An 18,109-nucleotide genomic window follows, 5' to 3' on the forward strand; every position below is an offset into this window, starting at 1 on the left:
ACAGTATCAGCAAAGCCAGTTTATCCAATAGAAGAGAGTTGATAAGTACCAAAATAACATTTTTGTGGTTTAATAAACGATATAAAATCTTCAAATATAATGCGCATAGTTTCACATGAAATTGTCCAGCATTTCCACAAGTTGTTTTCAAATGGACTTTAGCTGTTGGCAGAGGAGTTAATATGACAGTCAAGATGAGCTATTCTCTCTGAACACAAATTCAAACAAGCTTGAGCTTCAGAGTTTATTACTGACACTGGAAACAGCAGTTTGTTGCTCAAGGTCAAGGTTTCTTTCAAAACCTCCAGCCTCATCTAATGGCCTTCATGTTCTGGAAGGTTTCCAGTAAGGGAACCCTAGATGTTCTAACACTGTGAATTTTATAATGTTTATAAAATTCATTCAGATGTTCAAGAAGAATGCATTCATGGAAAGTTTTGAAATTGAGAATTTAGATTATCATGTTGAGGTTAAAAGCTTACTGATGTAAATTTTGATAATGTTGATAATGATAATGTTGTTGCTAATGGTATGGCCTCAATCAGGCCTCGAAAAGCCTGAAAAGATGGAGCAAAATGAATTATAGTAACAAATACACTTGAAATTAATAAGTATAGTAGTAGTAGTAGTATAAACCCCCAACTTCATTCAGATGCTTCACTTTTGTCACCTGTTGCAGGACTTCACCTGGATGACTTGACTTGAGAAGGCCCTGTTTACGAATTTAATTTCACATTCGAATTTAAAGTTCACAAAGCAAACACGCATTTTAGAAAAACAGAAGTCCTTTAATTTAATTTGATGTTCAGGTAAGAGTTTGGGCGTCTGTGTGTTTTAGGACACATGACTGTACTTAACTAAATGCAGCATCTCTCAGTCTCCATCTCCACAAAGTTTGCAGCCAGAGCTTCCATGAAGTTATGCACAATCTGTCCATTGAGGTCTCTTTATAGACACTGAGGATGTCATAGAATCCCACTGGTGCCCACAGTACGTGACGGCCTGCCAAAGCCAATACCAGACAAGCACTTGTTTTTCCCCCGAATGGCTTAGCGAGACGTTAAACATGTGAAAGTAAATGATCTTTGCTTCACGGCACAGCCGGCATCAAACTCTTACCTCATAGCCAGGCTCGTATTTACTCTGGCCGAGATGAGCCATTTCGAGTTCTTTTAATTATTTAGTACGTGAGGGATTCGTAGGCTCGCGCTAAGGCTTGTCCACCACAGAGTGTTGGTGATGTTCAGTGTTTGTGTGTTTTGCGGGGGTTACAGCTGGACTGGCTTTTCAGAGCAGCGTGTGCATCAGATACAGGCACACTAACAAGGATGGCTCTCACACAGAAACGCTATTATACAATTTGAAGGAAAGAGAGATGATGAAGTTTATTTTGCAGAAGCGCCTAGTGGCATCGGATCCAAATTGCTGGTTTAACTGAAACGTTTGACATGTCCACACACTTTTGTATTTACTGTATCTCTCATATGCAGTAAGTCTACTCTAGTTTCTCCAAGTACTTGATTGATAGGACTTAGGTCACATTAACTCTCCATCTGTGTTACACACATTCAGCATGATCCTCTGTGATACAGTAAATCTATATTACAGAAAGTCTGCAGCATCTTTCCTCTGCCAAAACTAAATACAGATCAGTCTGGCATGTGCAAACTGGCACCTTTGTTAAACCTTCTCATCCCTTCCTCTGATCCCGTCCAAGTGTGCTGCTATTAAAAAAGATGCCATGGATTAAAGCAGGGTTGCATACAGTATAAAGTGCACATAAACATAAGAGCTTAAATTGTGCAAGCAGGATTCTTCTCATTCCAGATGTAAGGAGGACAGCTGGCTGTAGTTAGTCAGAAAGAGAAAAAAAAAGTGAGCGATGAAGGGGATTTAGTCGGTAAAATATGATCAGAGAAACAGTTTCCTGAGGTTGTGCTGACAGAAGCTCCCTCAGGCGTGGGCTCTCTGTTAAGCTCGTGCATCTGAGAAGTTTGGGCACACCGGCCACAAAACGACAGATCGACCCAGCAGGGCCACGCACGGCGCGGCTCAGACATCTCAGCTATGTTGTTGCAGCGTCGCAAGAATGTAAGCCGTGGAACAGACACGGTTGTTTACAGTTAGGGTCAGGTCTGATGGTTCTGGGGCCGCTGAAGGGAATCCAGAGAAGTGTTGAATTCTTGGGGATCGTAGTCATCGTGGCACACTCACTTGAACAGTCGTACTATATGAGAGCCCACTTTGTTTGCATAATCTTATACAAAGCCTGGTCTTTATTACCTTGGGAAGCCACAGTCATCTGTAAGTTATACCAGTTTAGGTTTCAAAAAAGTCCTTCTGATTAATTTTGGCTTTTATTGTGTTTCTCCACTGAAAGCAGAGACTGTTAAATTAAATGTAATAGCATTTGACATGGGAAATGGGTAATAAAGAGACCTGGGGATGATAAATGATAGATATGTAAAGAAATCTCCAAACATTTCCTTCTTTTATAGCTGGTCAGATGCGAATATAGAAGGCATTTGGGCCAGCAGCCATCAGTATCTCTGACAAGGCCTGGCTTGTTTATGAAGCCCACTGAAACCCTTCCAGCAGTAACCAAGGCCATTTGGCTCTCTTGGGACCAATATGCTCCAGTACATCATCCTGGAGAGCTCTCAGGCCACATGAAATGCTGAGAGCAAGCTCTTTGAAGGAGGAGGGGGGGCTCAAAATACCATATTTGGGGGGGGGGGGGGGGTTCAGCTGTATATCTCCTTGGAGAGATATTCGGCTGCCTTTCTTTCTTCTTGTCGACTTGGCTCCACTGACTCATTCGTTTCCATGTTGAGTCAGAGTGTTTGTGCACAGTCAGCACATTCTTGCAGCGTAGCGATGGATACAGCTCCACACAAAGCCCGCCTACATTACCCCCTCCCGCGGTGGAAACGCTTCCTTATATAAACTGTACTGTTTGTACATGAGTTTAAGTGTTTACATGTTTGTGTCTGATAACACAGCTGCTGCCACACTGCCAGCTAATGGTTTTCGGCATAAAAGACCGCAGAATGCTTTGATTTGATCAGAGATTTCTGTTGCACTTTAGTGAAATCTAGTTGTGAATAATTATATCTACATAATCTAATTCATTTAAATGAATGAAAACAAAATGATAGAATTTATCTTAAAAGCAAAAAAAATGTAAAAAGAAAAGGTGCATGCAAGACTTCTTTTGTTATAATATTATATTTCATTTGGAATCAGTTGTTTTGAAATGGAAAGAACTTTTGGTCAGCTGTCACATTACTAATAATCTGTTATGACACTGACATAATTTTATCAGAAGTGCTCTTGGCTGGATGGTATAGCTCAGAAATTTGTGGTAAACTGAATAAAAATCATCAAAGCCTTCTCTTTCTGACACCATAAACCAAACCATAAACAGTTTCAGCAGGAGTGAATTTAAACCCAACTGGAGGAAAGTAAAAAACAAAGGAATAAAAGAAAAAGATGCAACTGGGCTGTCAGTCACATGTCAGTCTTTGAAGAGCTTTCATTGTCTTTCATCCACCTTAGAAAAAAGGTATTACTTTCAAAGTTAGATGACCAAATACATCAGTTTTAATGTAGTAGGTTATTTGCTTTTGTGCTGAGAATTAGATGAGATGATTTATAAACCACACACTACTGTAGGGGAGCTAAAGCTGGCTTTAGCTAGCAGATTTTATGAGCTGTGCCTAAATAAGGTAATAGGTTAATGTTAGCTTTAATTTGTTTGATCCCATCTGTGTCTGACATTTTAATATTTTCGTCTAATTCATTTTAAAATGAGAATCCTGCCAACAGATATCAAGTTGCTAAAGTGTAAAATCCAAGCCCTTAAAGGGCAGAGAAGCTAACACTAACTCACGCTGCCTGGAAATAGCTCACAATGTGCTACCAAATGGCGCATTGGTAAAATAACCTGTAAAGTTACAAAACAGTGAGGTATCACATGCAACATGCAAGTTGGGGAAGCCGTGGCCTAGAGGTTGGAGAGCTTGTGATCGGAGGGTCACCGGTTCGATTCCCCCACCGGACGGGCAGGAAAAATTTGGGTGTGGCGAAAAATGCCCCCCCCCTTCATTAGCCGTCTGATGTGCCCTTGAGCAAGGCACTTAACCCCCCAATATGCTCCCCGGGCGCTTGATGCAGCCCACTGCTCCTGTGTGTGTTTCACTGCATGTAATTTGCCGGGTGTTGCATGTGTGTGTTCAACTAAGGATGGGATAAATGCAGAAGATGAATTCAGTGTGTGTATGTAAAAATATATATACTGTCAATAAAGCTAATTCTTAATCTCTTAATCTTAATCTTAACTAGCCTTGGAAGAAATACTAGGTTAGTACACAGTCAGTACTTACAAGCTAGTTAGGCTAACATGCTAACATTAGCAGTTTAGTGTAAGAATTCTAGACACACTGCTTAGGCTGCTTAGGACATTGCCTCTTATCTAAATCTACGTCACCAATTTTTTGTTTGAAGCAATCAATGAATAAGTTTAAATGCTGTGTATAGGCTGTATATATCAATTTTTCACAACACAGTATGGTGCCCTGAGTAATTCAGCTGCATGGTGTTTTACTTCCAGCAGGAACAGAGCAAAGTCATTGTTCAGCCCAGTGAGCTCCTTGTCAGACAGAGCAGAAGTCCAGCTGCAGGGCTACCACAAAGCCTACAGCCACCAACAAATGTTCTCCCAGCAGCAAGGTACCAACACTGTTCAACACCACCAGTCTCACAACATCAGTTATGAGAATACTGCCTTTTTTTTTACTGTTTTGTTCTTGATGTTCATCTTTTCCTCTGTGGTTCTCCAAGGATGTGTGTATGGCGAAGGAAAGGTGGTTCAACCGGTCACTGATGGAGGCTTTGAACCAGCCAGTTACTTCACAAACCCAGCTGCCTCTCACTCAACAGGTAAGACAGCAAAGAAGTGCACAGACTAGCTGAGAGCTAGCTGTTATTATAGGCCTGTTAAATGTGACCTGGTTGCAAGCCCAAAAAAAGAAAGAAAGACTGATTCATCCTTGAAACTCTTGAAAAAACACATGGTGAGGTCACTAACTGATTTTGATGATTAAAGTTAAAATTATGAAAACCTGCAGGCGCCTTTGCCCTCACATGAAAATAAGGGAGCTGCTGTGAAATAACGTATTAATTATTTGTTTTTCTCCTTGCAGGGTTCGACTTGTTGCAGGACCTGCAGGGCCAGGCTGGGGGCGGTTACTCCATGTCTCCCTGTTCAGACGACAGCTTCCTCTTCCAGGCAGGAGGTGTCGACCGCTGCCTCAACCAGGTCTACTCCATCTACCTGGACTCATGATGGCCACCCAGGACCAAAAAAAAAACAAAAAACTGAATCAGAATCACTTTGGTTTCCTAGTGACAGAGTACAGCATGCAGTATGTGTGGCGGCCGACAATCACAACAGTGGTATACTGTATATTTCAAGGCTGACGCTGTCAGAATTGTTCTCGTTCTTAACAGATGTGAAATATATGTCCATAGGAGTTTTAACAGTACAATCTAAAGGGCCAAGTTGATTAGAGGCAGAGCTACAGGCAGACTAGCAATATGAAGAGCCAAACAGGAAATCCGGTCAAATTATAAATGTAAATAGCAGTGACTTCTGTAGTCAAAGATGACCACAGCATTTATGATCTGGATAGAACAAGCTATGAGCTCTATTTGCTGGGTTGTTCTGTTCAGACAGTGACATAGCTGACTCTCTGGCTCTGCCACTGAGATTAAACTCAACCCGTGAGTTTAATTTCTGCCTGCACAGCAGCTTCACATCCAGAAAATGTTAAAACAATATTTCTCAGAAAGGCATCTTATAATATAATGGTTCCCGATCTAGGGTTGATAAATAAATCTGTTAGGGTTGAAAGATGACTAAGCAGATACCAAAGAACAAAATAACATAGTTCACAAATTTTATTAACTTTGTTTGATTTTTCCAGATTTTTTGTTTGATTATTTTTTTACTTCTTTGAACAAGTAGCTTCATTTAAAGGTGTCACAAGAAAAAGGTTGGGAACCATTATGTTGTAATTTATCACGAGTTGTATTTACAGTCCAAGCAATAGAGGAAGGAATAGTTAAACATTTTGGGAGATGTATTCATTGTTTTCTTTATGAGAGTTAGATGAGAGGGTCAATATCGTTCCAGTGTCTAAAAATCTGGCTACAGTCAAGAGACAGTTGGTTTAGCTTAGCACAGAGACTGGAAACAGGGAGAAACAATCCTTAGACTCTGTCTAAAGGTCATAAAATCCACCTACCAATAACTGCAAACCTTAATTTACACATTACATCCTGGTTATCTTATATGTACAAGAAAATGTGGAAAAATATGGAAGGTTACATTCAGGAAGTCACTGCATTCGTATAAACCCCACAAAACGTCATCTTATTGTCAAACTTTGTTTTTCATGTGGAAAAAAAACAAAAATAATATAACTTGTCATATAGATGTTGTATAGAAATTCTGATAGGCAGATTTTATTATCTATGGACAGCGCCAATCTAAGCTAACTGGCTGCTCATAGTAGCCTCCTATTTACATAACTGACATAATAAAAATTTTACTTGTGCGTAGACAGCATAGAAAGGCAGACGCAGATATAAAACAAAACAACAGCAATGTATAACCACACAAATAAAAAAAACAAATCTACATATGAAATCACCCAAGCAATTAAAACAGTTAAAAAGATTAACATGAAATCTGACAACAGATCAGTGTTATGCAAACAAACAAGTCTATTTATCAGATAAGAAGGCAAGTCCATAGACATGTGTTAAAAGAGAGGATTTAAAAAGCTGAGACAGTGCCAGCAGACAAGAGGCCAGAGTCAAGGCGCCAGTGCAGCAAAAGCTCGGTCACCCCTTGACCTTAACATGGATTCTGGAACAGCTACAAGGGCGAAGCCAGCAGATCTAAGAAGTCTTTTGGGACAGTAAAGAGATTTATAACTAGCGCAAAGAGGCTAAAGCTGGGGTTTCATGAGAAGCGTGTTTGGTCCGAGCCATGAGTGGGGTTGTTGGAGGTTTATCAGTTTTCTCATATGACTTTCTGCAGGGAAGCACATCAGTATAATATCCAAATGTCAAACTTCCTGCAGTTGTGTTTATCAGCAGCCAAATTACCTTGTAGTGTCACTGAGGAGCCTCCAGCTGCTTGATAATTTTAACTTCTCAGCAGCAGTAAACTGTAGCAGTGCTGCCACCTAGTGTTTGAATGGCTGTGTGTAAATATAATATACGGTACATACAGCCTTTGTGCATCAGTGCATCAGTGTGGGTGACTCCTGGGACTAATAAACTGACACACAAAGCAAACACACTGCACTAAAATGTATCGTCTATGATTTGTCTGTTGTGGGCTTTCAATATGTGTAATCTAACGACGTTTGAGACCGTAGCATAATCTCCTTTTTTTTTGTATTGTTTCTTTTATTGCTTCTGCACAGTGCCTTTTCATGTTTGCTGTATAGTTTCTATCAGTGTTTATTCAGTGAGAGGGAGGTGTGCATTGTTTACAGTAAGTTCTCTGCACTCTTTCCTGTCTCATCACTGAGACTTTAAGAAAATGACCGACCAAAAATGTTTACACTGATTTAGTAGCAATTCAGAGTCCTTACTATTGTAAATGAACAGTGTATATAGACTGTATGAAAATGCACCCGTCTTTTATATCTAAATAAAAATATCTGTTTATGTACCTGTGTGTTTGTTAGTTTTTTGGATTTAACATTATATTCCAAAATCTCGTAGTTATTTTCTGGCTTTAACCAGTTGCTTTAAAATGTGAGAAAACTTTGAAAAATGTCCATAATAATTCCCCAGAGCCCAATATGACACCTTCAGATTTCTTCTTCTTCTTTAACAGAAAAAAATCACTCCAGAACAAAACGATAGTAGTAGTAGTATTAGTTTTCTATCATATATCATTTATATAGATGTCATATTTGAGAAGCTGGAGTGAATATTTGGCATTTGCGGGTGAAATGTGACTGAAACAATCAATGAAATTAGCTGATTAACGACTTAATTGTCTAGTCAAGCAACAATCAATCAATTATTCAATTACTGTATTCAATTCAATTATTGTGTCGTTGGAGAACATGTAAATTGATTCTTGTTGGGGTATGTTTTGAGTCTGCTAAATGTTGGCTAATACTGCCATCTACTGGTCACTTATTTAGCACACGAGAAGACCACTGAGAAGCCATAGAAAAATCGTTTTTAACGTAAACATAAACTATCATAAACGTTACATTTCAAGACGCATGATTTTCAGATAAATTGAGAAAATTTGAGAAAGTGGAACAGACATATAAAGTTGCATAAACTGTGCAAATGGAAATTCTAAAATAAGTATAAATACCTCAGAGTTGTATTTAATTACAGTACTTGAGTAAATGTACTGAATTTACATTCCACCACTGAGATATCAAACACTTCTGAGAGTTTGGTGTGTGAGAGAGAGAGGGTGTGTGTGTGTGTATATATATATATATATATATATGTGTGTGTGTGTGTGTGTGTGTGTGTGTGTGTGTATGTCTTAATTCAGCCACAAGGGGGCGCTCTGTGGTTTGCTGCAGGTCAGTTCAACTTTGTCCTGAACTCTGGAGCTTCAAATGTGTCAGCTTCAGTCGCATTTAGCTGAAAGCTGCGTATGAATAAACACGCTCCCACACACACACACACGCACACACACACACAAACATATACACACTCACACACACATACACACACACACACACACGCTGGCGGGGAGCTGTATTTCCACATTCCGCTGGGAGGGAGACACACCCTCTGACCCGGAGGAGGAGGCAGTTGTTGGGATGCAGAGAGGAGAAAGACGCCGCTGAAGTCGCTGTGTGGGATGTGTGGATCCTCAGTCTCACAGGCTGCTGACATAAAGCAACAGGGCTGAAGCACCAGAGGTGAGAAAACACGTCTTCATCTGGACTGCTTCTCCTCCATCTCAAACAGGTTCGTGTTTTGACATGTTTATCTGTGTGTTTTTGCATGTTTGTAATAACTTGAATCAACCTCACAGGGCTTTGCAGCTATGATGGGTTAAAATGTGTCACTGTGGTGTGTTTTGTGCAGCCAGATACTGAGCAATACTGAGGTCATGGGCCCAAGACCTCCCAATGTAACTTCAACACCTTCAGAAAATTTAACCTGACACCAAAAAAGTCCAGAAATATATCATTAACTGGGTTTTTCTACATTATGTCAATTCAGTCAACTGTTTATGCTGTTTGCAAGAGCTCCACAATACTGCATCCTGAATATATTTTATTTTCTCTACATTAAATGAGAACATTTTAACGATATAAAGTATAAAGAATAAGGGCATCTGTCTTTTAACCACAGCTTTCAGTTGTTTGACATTAAACTTTCCTGAATTCCCAGAAAATTCAGTGGCATTGCAGCTGCAGCCCTGATTTAATGCAAGAACGAGGGAGAATGTATGGAGACCGTTATTTCAGAGGAAGCTCTGCTGCCAGAGAGGATGTAGCAACTCACATTGTTAGTGAGTGAGATCATCCATGTTGTCCACATTTAAACCTTGCTCCTCTTGCTGGGCGCTCACACCCAGAGAGGAGACGGTCCGTGAAAGTCTTTCTGTTTGGATGAAGGGCCTTCGCTCTCACAGTTCTGGCTCTGAGGCTCTGCAAAGGTCAAACTGTGTCTCTTGTGTTGTGTGTACTTTTAAAATCCAAAGATCATGTCATCTGTCAATATTTAGAGCGAGTGCTTACTTGACACAAATCTCCAGAAACCTCAGCAGTGAGATGACTCTAACCTTTAGACTGTGTCTGCTATCATGCTGAGATGGGAGTTTGACTCTTCAGGAATCAGCTTATCTTAACTGGGGAATGCATGGAGCTAGCGACACATGCAAAAGTGTTACTTCTTTGCTCATGGGAAGATGTGAAAATTTGGACCAAAGCATCCAAATCTAAGCAAATTACTTACATGTATGCAACCACACAAACCCACCTATTTCCCCTTTTCTCTTCAGAGCCATCAAGCCATGAATGTATCGTCTCTTCAGCAGGAACAAAAGCTTTTCACAGTGCAGAGCAGCATGCAAATAATCACAAAGTTAAAGGATATGAAAGGCTGTATACGATAAGCACAGAGGGGGGTCCGTTCACATGGTAGAAATTGAGATTAATGTTTGAGGTTAACAAAGATGTGCAAACACAAGCTATACAAGCCTTATCTGAAAAAAACAAAAACCGATTGTTTTGTTTTCATCACACATTCGACAATATCAACCTCCTTCAGCATATTAATTGTTTAAGAGTGCTTTACAAATACATTTCACCCAACATGACCTTACTGAAGAACAAACATGGCCTATCTTTCTTTGTTTCCTGGATGATTTATGAATAAATCAATGCTTTATAATGAAATTAACCAGAAATCGTCACAGAACAGGCAAAATTGAAAGCTGCTGTAACTGTTTCTTTTATACTAACAATGGATGACAAATACTGTAATGTGAAAGGTCACATGTAGTGAGAAACCCACAGAATTGTCACCTGACTCTTCAGTTTCTTCTCAGCTCAGCGGGGATTTTTTTTTAGCTTCTTTCAGCTGATTGTTTGGGTTTTACTCTTTTGTTTCACTCTCACTTTATATGCATAATTTCCAGCATCAGAAATCTCTCAAAGCAGACTTTCCACTACATTTCAAGCATCAAACAGCAAATAATTGCAGTTAGCAACTAGCTGGTGAACATAGTACAGCGAGCATTTAGCTGCATATAAACAGAGCTAACCAGATTGCTAATATGTCAGTTTATTCATTTATTTAATCTATAAGGCAGACATGAAAGCAGATAGAGATGGTGTGAGGCTGGCTTTGCCCGCCAACCTTCATTTTCCTGGGAGATTTCGTGCATATTTCGTGAAAACGGGGCTTATAGGGAACCAGTCTGAACACTGATGGTGTCATAATTCAATAGCCATTACATTGTACAATCAACATTTATTTCATATTAATTTGTTAAAGCAGAAAACCTGTCTGTTGCCAGTTGAAAAGGTAATGAAATGTCGCTGTTGTGTTCACAGCTTGTTTCTGCTGGCCCCAAGTGGCCAAAAAGTCAGGTGTTGCACCTTTAAGAAGCAGATTTTACCTCAGGAAACTTTATTCTACTTGATGGAAACAGTTTTAGGAGAAAGTTCTTTTAAAAGACACACAATACTATGATGCCTGGCACAAACTGTCTCTGCTTTAACCCCTTGGGGTGTCACATTATCTAGAGTAGAGTTTCCCTCTTTGAATACAAACTTTAACTATTCAATGACAGACTTTTAACTGAAGCTAATGAGTTGCAGAAAGTTAAAACAGGCCCACAGTGTTTAGCAGGAAGTTCTGAATTAGCTTCCCATTCAGGTTTTAAATAACAGAGTGATTTGTTTGGTCTGTTCTCGGCCTGGCTGTGTGGTAGAAGATCAAAAACTCCATAACTGTCCCTAACTTTGTGTTCTGATGTTAATCTTTGCGATCCCTGTTTCACGTTACTGTCACTGCAGTGGACTGTGACATTTGATTTCCCTTCTCTGTTCATTGTTCAGCTTTGGGGGCTGTTTTTGCTCATGCTAACCGCCCAGGTCTTCTTTTTAGTCCAAACAAACTGCTGTTCTACATAATATTACATGAGCCCCAGCTATACTTTGTTTACCAAGAATGGTGGAAGAAGTACACAGATCATCTACTTGAAAGTAAAAGTCCTGCATTTAAAACCCAATTTCAGAGAAAAAGTTCAAAGTATACTTAAAGTACCAAGTTGCTGTAATTTTTTATTGATACTCTGAATATGAAACTAGTAAACTAGATTTGTAGCTAACATGAAAAAATATTAAAGTAAAGCACGAGTTCCTCAAAATTGTACCTTGGTACAGAACTTGAGTAAATGCATTCAGTTACTTTGCTCCACTGTACCAAAGGTTGGAATGCTAATGAGCTAAACTGAATTGGTTAAACATGGTAAACATCATGCATGAGGCTGCTGAAATCCAGCATGTTAGCATCATCGTTGTGAGCACGTTAGCATGCTGGCATCAGCCTCACAGAGCAGCTAGCATGGCTGTAGAGTCTTGTCACTGATAGCCATTAATTCATTCAGTACGTGGTCCAGATGACATATTTTTGTTTGTTCAAAATGTCCGTTCCCAGAGCCCAAGACCTTCAGATTTAATGTTCTGACAGGATATCATGTTCAGAATCCAAATATATTCCAAATATATTTTCCTATGACGGATGATGAAGAAAATCTGGACCAAACAGGTTTTTAGCATTTTTAGTTAAAAAAGCCACTCAAACAATGAATCAAACGTGTCGCGGGTGAAGTGAGGCTCCTCTCAGATGTCTAGATGATCACATGTACGCTTCAGCTGACAGCTGTGGTCCAGCTTAAAGCTTCCAGTGTTGATCAGTTGGCCCTGATGTTGGGGAGTTCCTGCCTCCTAAGTGTGGAGCAGCTTTCAGCTCTATTGTGGTGGGTGAGGACGTCTGATGTCGCGACCAAACACACACTCGCTGCCTTTCTCTTTATTCCTGCCTGCTTCACATGTAAGTCTGCTGCACAAAAACAGGCCTTGTTTATGTCAACCACATATGCTTTTAAGTTCAAGCAGTGTCACCAAGTATATCGGAGTTTTTTGGAAGTGACCAGCAATTAGTTTTTTTATGTCTCTGAGAGCAGAGTTTCCCAAATGCTGTCATGTCACGGGCTCCCAGAGGGGCAATTTCTACTACATGAAATTACAGTGAAATTAAGTAGTTTAGGAACCTTCTCAAACCTTCTAACTTATGTGGTATACATGCGTGCATGTTTTGATGTTGTCTGCTTTTTTGACTGCCGTGTTGGTTCCTCTTATTTTTGCAAATAAAAATTTGTTTCTTGCAAGGTCAAACAGAGTTCCTTCTAGCTATGCTACTGTTCATGCATCCATCTATGTATTTCAAACAACTTCATTATTATTATTTCTTATTATGTGAGACAAATATTTATTTTTAACTAAATAGCATATATGCAATTTAGAGAGTTCAACTTATAGACTAAAAAGCATGTTTGTTTTTTTATCCAGAATATATGTTTAAGCAACCACAGGCAGTTAATTAAAAATGTAATCAGCATCAGAAGAAAAGCACACTCTTTCTCCGTTGTTTGCTCTATTTTTTTAAAGCTTTGTTCTAAGCATTTTATTTTGCATGTTATAAAACTGTTTCTGTTTTATGCTTTGGTGTTTCTGTCGTCACTTTTGCTCATTGTGATTCTGTGTTTTGGTGAGCTGAAGATTTTCTACTCTGGAATTTATCTGAAAAATAAAACTGCATTCTCTGCTGTTCTCCTGAAGACGCGTCAATAAATTTGAGAATGAACTTGTTCTTTGGCAATTTTTTTGATGATGTGTTTTGGATCTTATTCCTGGCTTCAACTCAACTCAGTTCAAGTTTGTTTGTTTTTTTCACATATACTGAACATTTCACTCAACTCAAGTCAGTTTCGAATACTTCACAGAGGGATAAAATGATGAAACACATCCATCCACCAAAGGCAAAGAATAAAAGTAAAGTCGAGATGTCTGAGATATAAATTCATGTGATGTCAGCATATAAGCAGCTGCACTGTAAATGAGGCTGCTTAAATTGTGAATGAAGCTTCATTAAATTATCTTTTTGATCAGATTTGAGGGGTTTATAGTCTAAATCTGCTTGCTGAACTGGCCTCCAGCTTTACCTTCAAGTAATGTTTGTGTAACTCCCATTTGCCAATTAACGACACAGCCTTCATGTGAAAGTCATAGTAGCATCTGTTTCCTCTCCAACAGCCAAACACTGGACTCCTGATCCCTAGTGACCTGAGTCACCATGCCAACTCCCACGATCCTCTCAGCAACCAGGAGTCCTTAGAGAAGTTGCCAGGTTTACGAGCCCATTTACATCTGTGTGAGCCTACATACTGTAAAGTGGATCTCGTCCAGTCCTGAACGAGAGAGACCAGGAGGCAGGTAGGACTGCCTGAGTAAATGACAGGAGAAACTAGAATGGCCTGATGAATCACATGTTTTTTTGTCCTGTTTTATTGTGTTTTTCATTTCAGAGATGATTTGCCAGCGGGTTGCCCAGCTGATTTTCATGTTGCTGGTGAAGACAGGACTTGTGGGTGGATGTGTATGTCCGACAGCTACCATTTTGTCCCAGTTTCCCTCTGAGGTCCCTGCTGACGTCTGTTGCTTGAACTACTCTGGTTCTTCTTTTGGCCGTGTGCTCTGGACTGTGTTTACCAATGAGACAAACATAGAGACACTGGATCTCTCCTTCTGTAACATCAGTTCTGTTGAAATGACAGACAAAGAGCCCTCTAAATTGAAGAAGGTTTACTTAGATCATAACAGACTAACAGCTTTGCCAAGGGAGTTTCTGGCCATGCAACCAGGCCTGACGGAGGTGGATCTGAGCGGGAACCTGATTCAGGAGCTTCCTGAGGGTTTTCTTCAGGACTCAGACAACCTCCAGAAGCTGTACCTGCAGGGAAATCAGTTACACTTTCTGCCAGGCTCTGTCCTACAGAAACCCATTCTGCAAAGGCTGGAGCTGGATGGGAACCCCTGGGGCTGCTCCTGTTTGCTGCTGGAAGGACTGGAGGAAGGCAAGAAGCTCAATAGAACCACAAAACTTCAGGACCTGGTGGGGAACTTGACCTGCGTCTCTCCCAGGCACCTGGCTGGGAGGAATATATTGTCAGTGAGGCTTATTGACGTGTGCCGCCCAGCTGGCCTCACGGCACTCTTTATTGTGCTTCCTCTCATCATCCTCTCTGCGTTGGTGCTCTGCTGGTGCTGTGGGAGGAAGAGGAAGAAGAAAGAACCACCTATAAGCACTTCAAAAAAGAAAACTTCCACCTCCAGCTGCAGTGGCCAGAAGCATCACAAAAAGCAGCAACCTGCAATGACTGAACATAATAAAGCTGGACAGTGTGTCAGTAAGGGGATCCTGAAGAACCAGCTACTGCTACACCCTGCATCCACCCTCTTGGGTAGCACCAGGGACATCTATGAAGAGGTGGAGATTAAGCTGGGCTCAGTGGAGTCTATTCCTCGAGTCTCCTCTCTCTGTTCCAGTTCCACAGAAGGGAGGCTGGGCTCCCAGGAGCCCAACGGGGCCAGTAAGGCCGAGCTGGACACGGTCAGTGTGACAGAAGTGATGAAAGACTCGGCTGACAGGGAGAAGGCTTACCTGACCCAGTCGACTGAATATTACAGCCTGGTGCCAGGTATCGAACTAGAGGACTCAGACCATGGCGAGTATGAGAATGTCAGCCTCTCGTGACACCGCCTTAAAGGAGTAGTTTGACATTTTGGGATATATACTTTTGTTTTCTTGACAAGAATTAGATGAGAAGATCTGCATCATTCAAATGTTTGTGTTTTAAAAGCCCTGGGAAAAAAAGCCCTTGATAAAACCACACCCACACAGAGTTTTTGGCTGATAAACATCAAAATAACCACACAAGGGTGTTTTTTTTTATGTATACGTTGATTGTTGTTTATTGAGTTACAAATATTAATTGGTAAAGTGATACTTAAGTTGTGAAACCAGGTTTTCAGGAGTTTTAAATACACAGGTGGAGTCAGGGGGGCAGTTAGCCTCACTTGGTTCTCGTACCACATTATTTCTCTCCTCTCATCTCACTTTTGTAAAAGAAGTTGTAAAGCACATTTTCTTAAATGTTAAATTATTCATTTAAATGCTGTAAAAATATGTGTGTGTGTGTGTGTGTGTGTGTCATGGAAAAAACAAGTTATCTTTTGACACAGAGACAGCCTGGTCCAGCCAATGTGGTATCACAATGTAAGAGGAAGTGATTTAATCCGGAGCTTTTCCTGTGGGACCTGAGGAACGCAATGACGGTTTGAAAGGGAGCCCCCCCCCTCCATTCTCTCTCACTGGAACATAATTTTTAAAGACGCAAAGATATTTAATCTATTTAATGTTGCGCTCCTCATATTGTTTGTATCTATTACAAAGGACCAGATGTACTTTCAATCAATGTGCTTATTTCAGTCAAGCAAGCTTTTGCATGTACTTTTCTTTACCTCACCCATGTTTAATTGTTAAATGCATTCCAGTGTGACTTTGACATATTAAACTGCATACAGGATGTTCTCGAACAGCCTCCTCCACCTCAAGCTGCACGTCCAGAAATGTAGGTGCTGAACAATGACTAATCCCATTGCAATGCTTACAGCTAATTCAGTGTGAAATGTGGAATGTAAAGCTTAGATGTCAAGTCGAATTTTATGTCATTGTTAAGCAAGGATAAGGACACGGGCTCGCTCGTGCTTCACACTGCATGCTAAAATATGCGCAAAGGTTGGAAAATGCCATCAGATCTAAGTGCTGCTCAATGCTGGTCTAAGATAAAAATCTCTGTAGTGCCGTTTCAGTAAACTGAGATGCAGAGCGTGCATCTGGTGCAGTGGTGCTACAGCGTAATGACACTGGAGAGGACGCTCACACAAAAGACAGCGCTGAACATTGAGGTCATCGTTGAGGTGCAGGATGTAGACACTCGATTGTTATCTAAAATGTGGAAAACAGACAGACGTCTCACTCTCACACTGCTAGCTTTGAGTGCTAATTGGTTTGTTTTCAGCCAGGGGAACACAGAGTGGGTGCAGCTGAGGGTGTGGATCTTCCTGGTATTTAAAAAGCCGAGGTATATTTTCCAGACGGGCTTTCACATATTTTCCATCAAAGCTTTGTTTGTTGTCATTGTAAGGTTTACTGCAATCAAAAGGCCAAAAGCCCTTCAGAGGACAAACTGACAAATGAGTGAATGTTGCATTTTATAAATGTGTACAGTTTCTGCTTACGAAATAACATGGATTTAGATGTAAACAGGGCTGTTGCTACTCGTCATTCATGTCATGTCTTCTGTATTATTTTAGGCTGCTCACATTAGCTTGAACGTTAGTTACCACAGTGCTGCACTAAATACTATGCGGTTATGAAGTCATGAATGGGCTTTTTGTTTACTTAACCTGTAAGCCCACAGTCTGTTGTAGATGGTTGATGATGTCCTCCTTGGTCTTGGCAGTAATGCTCAGTATGCTATTAAGCTAGTTGTAGCCAGACTTGCTAAGCTTCGAAATTTGGGAAGATTTGACCCAAAGTATGCTGTTTCAGGATAGACTATAGTATTGCTCTTGTGTTTTTGGTTTTGGAAAGTCTAGAAAAAGGACACCTCCCTCCAGATTCTTTTGATAACAAGTATCATTTTTGCTATAGTGGTATATAAGTCCAAATCCAAATATATTGAGTCTTCTTACACTCAGTATATTTAAATTTGACTATCTTAGGTCAACACATCATAAATAAATAAGTTAACTGTTAATTCTTGGCAGTACAGAAGATGGTTTATACAGAAAGTAGGCCTATGCTTGACAACCAACAGAATATAAAAATATGAAAAATATTTCAGAAATTTTAAAGACTTCATATTTGGTTTTTGGTCAAACGTTTATGAGCATGAGGAGGCCTCAGCATTTCTCGAATCCTGGCTACAGTTGTGATTGTATAATTTGAAATGAAATTAGGCCTTATGGAGTGTTTGCTGCTGTAACAGCTACTAAAAAGCCTATAGTTGCATTAATCCTCTGTTAGAACAAAATGGCTATGATATGATACTTTAAAAAAAAAAAAAGCACTGGTTTTCATAATATGTTTATCGTGGCAGATGCACTATGTTGAATGTTTTTTGTTGTATGCAAAACATTTAAATATTGTTAAAAGAAAAATAAATGTTTTTTCTAAGATTTCTGCCACACGATTGTGTATGATGATAATGAACAACACCAGAAACAAGAAAGGAAAAGAAAAATCAAACTGTGTCACTGGCTTGTTTGCATTTTTTGAGAACATGTTCCAGATCTTTTCATTCGAGCTTTATACGCGCCCCCTCAGCTCTTTCTGCCCTGACAATGACCCAGGCCAGCCCCAGGTACATGAAATCCCACTTTTCTTTTGAGCTCTAATTTCA

General features: G+C 40.1%; 2 protein-coding genes across 4 annotated transcripts in view; both read left to right on the forward strand.

The window, feature by feature from the left end:
* The window catches only part of LOC124069766 (zinc finger protein GLIS1), a 36,972-nt gene extending 29,222 nt beyond the window's left edge, over positions 1-7,750 (forward strand). For both annotated transcript variants that reach the window (XM_046409185.1, XM_046409184.1), the window contains exons 7-9: positions 4,616-4,731; positions 4,843-4,941; positions 5,205-7,750. In XM_046409185.1, the coding sequence (XP_046265141.1) occupies positions 4,616-4,731; positions 4,843-4,941; positions 5,205-5,347 (358 nt within the window). In that variant the 3' untranslated portion in view covers positions 5,348-7,750. The remainder of the gene's footprint in view (positions 1-4,615; positions 4,732-4,842; positions 4,942-5,204) is intronic.
* A 959-nt stretch (positions 7,751-8,709) lies between these two features.
* Positions 8,710-17,885, forward strand: si:ch211-106k21.5 (peroxidasin). Of its 2 annotated transcripts, none has more exons than XM_046409282.1 (3): positions 8,710-9,030; positions 13,896-14,075; positions 14,168-17,885. In XM_046409282.1, exon 3 carries the CDS (start codon positions 14,170-14,172, stop codon positions 15,394-15,396), a length of 1,227 nt encoding a protein of 408 aa, XP_046265238.1. In that variant the 5' UTR covers positions 8,710-9,030; positions 13,896-14,075; positions 14,168-14,169; the 3' UTR covers positions 15,397-17,885. The 2 variants fall into 2 exon arrangements, with proteins under 2 accessions (XP_046265238.1, XP_046265239.1); XM_046409283.1 differs by having other exon boundaries at positions 8,710-8,981.
* The last annotated feature ends 224 nt before the right edge of the window (positions 17,886-18,109 follow it).

This window comes from Scatophagus argus, chromosome 13 (genome assembly GCF_020382885.2).
Source record: "Scatophagus argus isolate fScaArg1 chromosome 13, fScaArg1.pri, whole genome shotgun sequence".
Taxonomy (NCBI): Eukaryota; Metazoa; Chordata; class Actinopteri; family Scatophagidae; genus Scatophagus; species Scatophagus argus.